At 41.7% G+C, this 8,721-nt stretch overlaps 1 protein-coding gene across 4 annotated transcripts; it reads left to right on the top strand.

Annotated features, from left to right (window-relative positions):
- The first annotated feature begins 5,204 nt into the window (after positions 1 to 5,204).
- Positions 5,205 to 8,207, top strand: LOC147444993 (serine/threonine-protein kinase SAPK3-like). 4 transcript variants are annotated; one of them, XM_086527483.1, is made up of 9 exons: positions 5,205 to 5,503; positions 5,722 to 5,796; positions 6,459 to 6,511; positions 6,598 to 6,658; positions 6,770 to 6,865; positions 6,941 to 7,033; positions 7,119 to 7,223; positions 7,306 to 7,404; positions 7,487 to 8,207. In XM_086527483.1, exons 1-9 carry the CDS (start codon positions 5,384 to 5,386, stop codon positions 7,751 to 7,753), a joined length of 969 nt encoding a protein of 322 aa, XP_086383609.1. In that variant the 5' UTR covers positions 5,205 to 5,383; the 3' UTR covers positions 7,754 to 8,207. The 4 variants fall into 4 exon arrangements, with proteins under 4 accessions (XP_086383609.1, XP_086383611.1, XP_086383610.1 ...); XM_086527482.1 differs by having other exon boundaries at positions 5,210 to 5,503; positions 6,410 to 6,511; positions 6,605 to 6,658; XM_086527485.1 differs by lacking the exon at positions 7,119 to 7,223 and having other exon boundaries at positions 5,208 to 5,503; positions 6,410 to 6,511; positions 6,605 to 6,658.
- Positions 8,208 to 8,721: the final 514 nt, after the last annotated feature.

Here is an 8,721-nt window from a genome sequence, read left to right as displayed (position 1 = left end):
AGAGAGAGAGAGAGAGTTGGGCGACCAAAGTAAGCAAGAGCGGCTAAGTGTAATGCAGTAGGAAGGGGAGAGAAAATGAAGAAGAAAATATAAAAGCTTACTCTCCCTGACTGTTTACTAAACTTTTGAGGGTTTAGTTTTAAAAACTTAATAGATCCTCAGTTTAAGACTATTTATTGAATTTTGAGAGGTAAGTTTGAAAACTTGTTGGTCAAAATATACTAAACTTAGGTTTCTTGCAATTGTATAGATTCATGTCCCCCATTTTTACATCTCTCTCTCTCTCTCTCTCTCTCTCAAGTTTGAGAGTCTTAGCAATATCATACCCTACTTGAGTGCCCAAATTTTGATCACATTCAGGATTGCTTCCCCACTCTGAACCACTTCTTGTATACCTCTCTGTTGGCCATTTCATGGACTCTTAGTCTCCACCCTCATATCTACAATCATCAAGCATCGAGAGACATTTATCAGCTCATCAATGTCAACATAGAGCATGCGACATGTTTCATTTAGTCCCACGGGCCATATTTGACCTTTGAGGGGGATAACGTGATCTCTCTCTCTCTCTCTCTCTCTCTCTCTCTCTCTCTCTCTCTCTCTCTCTCTCACTCTCTCACACACACACACACACACACACACACACCTTCAACAAAAAACACAACCGTTTTTTGACCTAGTAGACAACAGTTCACTCTTTTGATCATAACTTCTTCATCCAAACTCTGATTTGGGTGATCAATCGAAGAGAACGACGCCCTCTACGCATTGATGTAAAGACATAAATTTCCAGAGTTATGGAAGGCATTTCTATAGCAGCATTTCTGAAGTGAACAGGTTCAAGAAAGTTGACTCTCATCTCTTATTTTACATACGATGTCTTCCGACACTCACAAGGGTTCTTCTTCTTCAACAAGGTCCACAACCATTGTGGAAAATGATCCAAAATCTCCTAAGTGTGGAGATAGCAACACAACCACCCAACCAACGACATCAAAAACCATGATTATGGCATACTTTGGTATCATTGCAAGAGATCGTAAACAAACAAGGCGAAGACTTACGGGCACTTGCAATGGAGAATGGCACACTAAGGATAATTGTGATTGAGAATAAGAATCTCAAGAGGACACTTGAGATGCAAACAACACGTTTGATGCAACTTGAAGAGGAAGTCAAGGAATGTAAACGCTCTCTTGTGGACTTGAATGCTTTGAAGGAACGCATGAGCAAAGCAGAGCATGACCATGTATTGGAAGAGGAGAAATTTGACACCATGAGCCGGGATGTATGCGACATGAAAAATGTATGCACAAACAAGTCTTGGGCTGATGTATGTGGTAACAATGTGGTTCTTAATTCCTCACTCATGCAAGCTATGGTTCAAACAAAGAATGTTGAGAATGTGGATGTGGAGGAGTTGAACCGGAGCGATGTTCCAAGAACATTGTTATTCGTGGAAATCCCGAAGAGAAGTTAGAGACACCTCATTCTCTTGCCATTGTTATTGAAGATTTCTTCAAAACCCACTTTGGCATGTCCGAAGTTATGGTCTATGGAGCACATAGAGTAGGGAAGTAAGGAGCTGAGCTCCTCGCTCGGGAGAACGGCCAATTGTATGCACCATGCCGGATGAGACCAAATGAAAGAATATCTTTGATAATAGTTGGATCTATTTGAGGGATACAAAATGTTTTGTATGTGAAGACTGCACTATTAAGCAATAAAATATGCGTCGCAAGGCATATGAGGAAAAAAATAAGAAAAACAAGGAGATCTCTCATGAAGAAAATGTGCCCAAGGAGGAGGCAACTTCATCGAGAAAATAGGGATGCATGACCTATGAGACCGAATTACAATCGAAAATATGCTTTTGGAATTATAATGGATACCCATGGAATGCAGGGGTTGGCATTGATGAACTAACAAGCAAAGCCGATGTTGTACTTCTTATTGAAACTTGGGAGCATGATACACAAAGGATTAACGGCTTGGAGGATTACAACGTACATTCATTGATGTGGTCAAAGAATCTCAAGTAACAAAGAGGGCAAGGAGGGGTAGCATGTATGGTTAAGAAAGGATTGGAAGATTTTGTATCAATTTTGTGAAAGATGACAAGTATAAACGTTATGTATGGCTGAAAATTATGACACCAAAAAGAGTACCCATTTTTATAGCCGGTTGTTAACATTCCTCATCATGATTCCCCCTTTTATACTTGCATGGATAGAGATCATCCATTTTTTGATTTTAGAAGAGGACATTGCTTATTTCAAAGGCGAAGGTGATGTTATTGTATTTGGGGATATGAATGCTCGCACAAAAACATTGCAACATGATACTCAAAAATATGATATGCCATACATTTCAAGGGATTTGGAGGAAGTTGATCACTTGTATGATCGTACTTCAATGGATGAGAAAGAGCCGGATCACTATGGAAAGTTACTTTTAGACATGTGTAATAGCACGGATATGCTCATTGCCAATGGTGTATCTTTGTGGAGTGGAACCAATGGATTACATGTAGGAAACATAATGGGGACAATGTGATTGACTATATGCTACTCTCCGCAGCCATCATGTATTGCATAAAGAATTTTATGTTTGGCCAATGGACCTCGGAATCCGACCATCGGACCGTATGTATTGACCTTTTCACATGGAGAAGCAACTAAGCATGATAATCTCAGCCAAAGAGAAGAGAAATTATCACTATGTATGGATTTCAAACAAGCACTAATGTACATCGAAATGGTTGAGCAAAAGTTATGGATGACAAAGCTTCAATATGACGCACCGTTGGAAACTAAATGGGAAGCTTTCAAGAAAGTTATTTGTTCTTGTGCCGAAGAATGCTTTGCCATAAAGCATCTCCATGGTATCAACAAAGATAGATCACACAAAAGGTGGTTTGATAAAGAATGTCAAAATGCTCGAAAATCCTTGATAAAGCTTGATGCAACTATGGACAAAGACAACTATCAAAGTCATTTACATACATACAAGACATTGATTCAAAAGAAGAGAGAAGATGGGAAGTAAAGCAACAACTTTTTCAAGTCCAAGAAAAGACACATGCATGTGGAAGATTTTGGAGAAACTTAAGGAGCAAGCGGGTTGAGAATTTTGGTAACTTGAGTCTTGTGGATATGTACACACATTGTATGCAATTATATGAGCAAGAAAATGTTGAAAAATACCATTTTATGGTTCACTCCCATGTATGCCCTCTTTTTTTACTATTGAAGATATATGCGGTGGGTTTGAAAAGTTGGCCACTCGCAAAGCGGGAGATCTTCAAGGTATCAAGACGGAGATAATTAAATGGACGGGAGATTTTACCAATGAGGGGATGTGTGATATATATGTTCAACCTTGCACTTCAATATGGTATGCCTTATGATTGGAGTACGAATTTGGTTAAGCCTTTGTATAAAGGAGGGGATGTAAAGAATGTAAACAACTATCGGACTATAATGATTGGGTCTCTTATGGCAAAGTTGTTTGGGTGCATAATGGAGATGAAATTGAGTGATTGGGCTAAAGAGAATGACAAGCGTGCAAAAGGACAAGCGGGTTTTTGTCGATGCCATAGCACCATTGATCATCTTGTCACTCTTCGTGTTCTCATGGAGGAAAGTCGGTTGAAAGGCAAGCGATTGTATTGTTGTTTTGTGGACTTTAAGAAAACCTTTGATATGATTCCACATAACAATTTGTGGAGAAGGATGGAAGAACTCCAAGTACCAAGTGAGTTTATGCTTGCGGTTTCTCGAATCTATGAGAAGGTGATTTGTCAATTGCGCATGGGAAGAGAAATTTCAAAATTTTTTGTAAGCACTATTGGGGTTAAACAAGGATGTCCGTTGTCACCAACTCTCTTTGGTGTATGCATCGATCAATTGGAACAAATGGTACTTGACTCTATGCAAGAAGAAGGCATTGAAGAGGTCACTATTTGCAATGTTGTAATCATGCTTTTGTTGTATGCGGATGATGTAGTGCTTCTAACACTTTAGAAGATGCACAAAAGCTTATGGTTATCCTTGAGAACTTTTGCTTGCATAGTGGTCCGATTGTGAATGAATCCAAAATAAAGGTTATGCTTGTGAAAACCAACCATAAGGAGAAGTCATGCATTGTGTACAACAATGAGACACTTGAAGTTGTTGAGAGCTTTAAGTACCTTGGCCTTGAGGTTCTGTCCAATCACAAGTGGCATGAATGTGCTATGCGTCGTTTGGAAGCGGGAAAGAGAGCATATTATGCATTGTAGAACATGTGTAGTGCGGGAAACATCAAGCGTTGGGTTCTCAAGAAGTATCTTTTTGATGCATTGGTGACACCGGTTTTTCTTTATGGAGTTGAAGTGTGGGGCGGGAGCATCTCAAGGTCTACTACATACTGACATACTAATAAATAAACTCACTTTCTTTATCCGGATACTCGCGAATATTCTACCCCGCCCAACCAAGAGATCCACGTAAGCCCCCCCCTCCCCTGTCTTTGCGACATGCTCGCCCACCCTCCTACCCCTATGTACCGCCTCATCCCTTCCACCCTCGCCCGAGTATCTGCCTTCCATGCACATGCCACCTCGTGACACCTCTCTCCCCTCTCCAAAGCTGCAGAAGGCACCCTCACCAATGCAACAAGAAATCAATGCCCTGCACATCCTGAGTTCTCCTACCTATGCAGAGAGAGAGAGAGAGAGAGAGAGAGAGAGAGAGAGAGAGAGAGAGAGAGAGAGAGAGAGAGAGAGAGCACTCCACGTCGGCATATTGTCATCCCTCGTGTAAGTCCCTACTCTGCTCCTAAGCCTTTGGACGGCACCATGCTGGGCTCGCGTGACCGCCTGCTGCTTGGCCCAGAGAGAGAGAGAGAGAGAGAGAGGGAGAGAGGTCTCTTCTGAGTGCATGTGCGAAGAGAAGAGACGGTGAAGTATAGCCGCCCACCGCCATTTGAGAAGGGGGGAATGCGCCACCTGTCTGAACTCCACCGCCGTGCCACTTGCCTGGCCGGCGAACTTCTAGCCTTTGCCCCAAACGGGATCTCCTCCAGATTCCCTACGTTTTGAACGATTTTCGTAAAATGGTTCAGACATAAATACTATAGATGCGCTATAATGTGTGAAGTTTAACGCTAAGATGCTTTTCGTGAGTTCTTTGAGAATGTTTTGAGAATTGTTTGGTTGTAACAATTCTTTCTTGCTGCAACCCATGTTTTTTGAATTTCCGCGCAGTCTCATCATACCGCGCACACCTCTCCTTTCCCCTACACACACACACACACACACACACGAACACAGCCACAGACAAACGTTACGAGGCCACACCAAACCGCAACAAGAAAGCAGCAACGCCTCTCCTGCGTGGCTATGGAGCGCTTCGAAACTGTGAGGGATATCGGGCAGGGCAACTTCGGCGTGGCGAAGCTGCTGCGCGACAAGAAAACCAAGGAGCTTTTTGCCGTCAAATATCTGGATCGTGGTCCTAAGGTATGATGCTCATTTCGGTTGTCTGCAATTTCCATCGTCTGCTGCTTGTCTCGCAAGCTCAAGGCTTGCCTCATCTCTTTTGTAATTGGAACTTGCGTCGTGTGCTTGTTGATCTCTCTCTCTCTCTCTCTCTCTCTCTCTCTCTCTCTCTCTCTCGCGCGCGCAGAACAAGCTGCAGGAGCTAACTCGCTCGATTTGCTATCTTTCATTTGTTGCAGATTGATGAAAATGTTCAAAGAGAGATCATTAACCACCGATCTTTAAGACATCCCAACATTGTTCGCTTCAAAGAGGTAGTTTGTATCTAATTGTACCGACTTCACGGATTTGAGGTCGATGTGTTCTCTTTCTGAGGGTGTCTTTCAGATCGGATTCGTCCTTGATCTTGCTGCATAAGTATGCACGTGCATTTGCTCTTGCGGTTAATGTTTCAGTTCACTATGCTGATCTTACAGAACCCCACTTTATGTGCTATTGAATGCTTGGATTATCTAGAGATGGGGTGGGAACAGCCAGTGCTTGTGTTGTGGGTGAGCACGGACACACACACTCACCAACACTCACAAATCGTGCCTCCTTGTGCCATTCATTATGCTCAAGCAGTCTAATCTAGGCAGCATTGCTGACAATTAACAAATGCCGCACAGACATTGAATTTTGCATGTGGCTGTAAACAAGGAAGTAGATTACACAGGCCAATGCCAAGAAGACAAATTTTAATATTGCAAGGATTTTTCTGTTACTCGTTTGACATGTATATGCCATGCTATGCAACATTTTCGTGAGAAATTTTGGCACACAACTAACAGAATCTATCCAACGTCTTGACAAACTTTGTTTTCTACTTGGGTTATTTGCTTCTATATTTTCTTAGAGTCACTCAGATAATTTTGATCTAATATGCAGGTTTGTCTTACTCCTCACAAGCTGGCAATTTTGATGGAATATGCTGCAGGGGGAGAACTTTTTGAACGTATTTGCACAGCAGGACGCTTCAGTGAAACTGAGGTTTTTATCAAGTCATTTGGTTTTCTAATGAGACATCAATTTTGTTTCAAATGTGTTCTTGTTTTGCTTAGTCTTTGAGTGCAAAGTGTCCAGGCAAGATACTTCTTCCAGCAACTGATCTCTGGAGTTAGCTACTGCCATGATATGGTTAGTTTTATTTGATGTGTTTGTTGAACTCAATGTACTCATTTTAGATGAAACTTAGAAAAGCTCTTTATCTGACTCTGCTTCTGGGATTTTACTCTCTTGATTTTCCAGCACATTTGCCACCGGGATCTCAAGCTGGAAAACACTTTGCTAGACGGAACCAGTCCCACTCCTCGGCTTAAGATTTGTGACTTCGGCTATTCCAAGGTGACACCTAAATCTCCTATGAATATTAAAATCAGGTGTGTAATTGTACCAAAGAAAGAACCGGTGCTTCTGTAGTCTTTGTTGCTGCACTCTCAACCGAAGTCTACCGTGGGGACACCTGCCTACATTGCTCCAGAAGTCTTGTCAAGGAAGGAGTACGATGGCAAGGTATTCCGAACAAATGTATGATAGCAATCACTTCACTTCTACTCTTTCTAGAGCCAATGAGGATGTTATCATATAAATGTTACAGATTGCAGATGTTTGGTCTTGTGGTGTTACGTTATACGTTATGTTGGTCGGTGCCTATCCATTTGAAGATCCGGATGACCCCAAAAATTTCAAGAATACGATTAATGTATTCATTCTATCAAGTCAATATTTGTCGCTTGATCATGTGTAAAATTTGCATGGTCTGATGGAAAGGACTTTTCATGCAGCGAATTTTGAGCGTGGAATACTCAATTCCTGATTATGTGCATATATCAGATGAGTGCAGGGATCTTCTTTCTTCCATTTTTGTAACTGACTCAGCAAAGGTATGCTTTGTTGCGATAAATGATTATTGGTTGTGCTGGAGGGCGGTCTTACATCTTGTCATTCGTGTTCTTTGGAGAACAGCGCATTACAATTGCAGAGATAAAAAACCATCTATGGTTTTGCAAAGACCTGCCAAAAGACCTGCTTGAAGGTTCTGGACCGGGTTATACTCATGACGATCCAAACGAGAGGTTGCAGAGTGTGGAGGATATTATGAGGATTCTGAATGAGGCAAAGCTTCCAGGAGCCAAGGATCTCAATGCACTTGGGGTTGCTGATGAGATTGAAGCTGAACTTGAAACCAACCCTGAGGTGGAAGGCAGTGGCGAATTTGTTTGCAAAGTTTAGTGAGACATGACCTTTATGTGTGCCGTACGTGCAACACGGGCGCATCACTAAGTGGAGTCAAAATTGTTCATAAATTTTCCTTGACTGGTTGCCCCTGCAGTGCGTTTGATGTGTTTGGTTATGTGCTCTCCTTTACCAAAGGGCATGGTATCATGCGAACAGAAAATTTTCTAAAGGTTCAATTGCGAAAGCAAAATGGACCCTTTTGTACATCGATGCAACAATCATCCAATAGAGTTTATACAGACAATGATTGGTTGAATCTCATGGTGGACAGTAGCACGTTCCAATCAACTGCATTTTGTTGCTTATATTAACAGCAGAAAATATGCCGTTATCACATGTGGTAATTTGCAGGCTCTCTATTTGATGTAGGAGTTTGTTGTACTGGATATTTCGGATTGGCATTGCGAATGCTCAAAGGAGTGAATATACGTGATAACTAAGGAGTGAATCTCATAATTTTGCTGGTATTGTGTCTATGGAGCTCGTAGAAAAGGTAGAGCAGTATTCAAGATGGCTCAAAGCAACTGTTCTGCTGTGAGAGTACTCTTGGCTGCTGCCAGGTGATGACACTACGTATGTGGGTATGTTGGCTGCGAGTAATGAAGATTGCATTTTTTTGTTTGTTACATGCAAGCTGAGTTCCTGATGAGAACTTGCCATTGAAGGTGTACTCAAAAGCTTTCCTTAGGAAGAGAAAAAGGGACAAGAAGCTGTTAATGCTGCAATAAGCACAATCCTATGCCACAAGCTTCGACTCATTCAAAGAGTCTTGAACTCTAGACCTTGGACTTGATCAAGGTATTTTGGAGACTAGGGTTGGTTGGAATCAGAATCAGTGCTTGATGAAAACCTAGGTCCTGCAGTTATGTTTGGATAGTTACAATTAAATTTGAAATTACAAGGTGACAGAATTTGGAGGATTGAAGTGTAAAAAGCATTCAAACATGGGCAACTACCCCTAA

The sequence above is a fragment of the Adiantum capillus-veneris genome, chromosome 13, assembly GCF_014529385.1.
Source record: "Adiantum capillus-veneris isolate H3 chromosome 13, ASM1452938v2, whole genome shotgun sequence".
NCBI lineage: Eukaryota > Viridiplantae > Streptophyta > Polypodiopsida > Polypodiales > Pteridaceae > Adiantum > Adiantum capillus-veneris.
The sequence above is the reverse complement of the archived record's forward strand: the minus strand, read 5'-3'. Positions and strand labels throughout refer to the sequence as shown.

Bases quoted from the DNA above. Each gene is read 5' to 3' on its own strand.
- LOC147444993 (XM_086527482.1), top strand. From the start codon at position 5,384: ATGGAGCGCTTCGAAACTGTGAGGGATATCGGGCAGGGCAACTTCGGC. The intron at 6,512-6,604 runs GTTTTTATCAAG...CAAAGTGTCCAG, and splicing joins GACGCTTCAGTGAAACTGAG to GCAAGATACTTCTTCCAGCA. The intron at 7,224-7,305 runs GTATTCATTCTA...CTTTTCATGCAG, and splicing joins ATTTCAAGAATACGATTAAT to CGAATTTTGAGCGTGGAATA.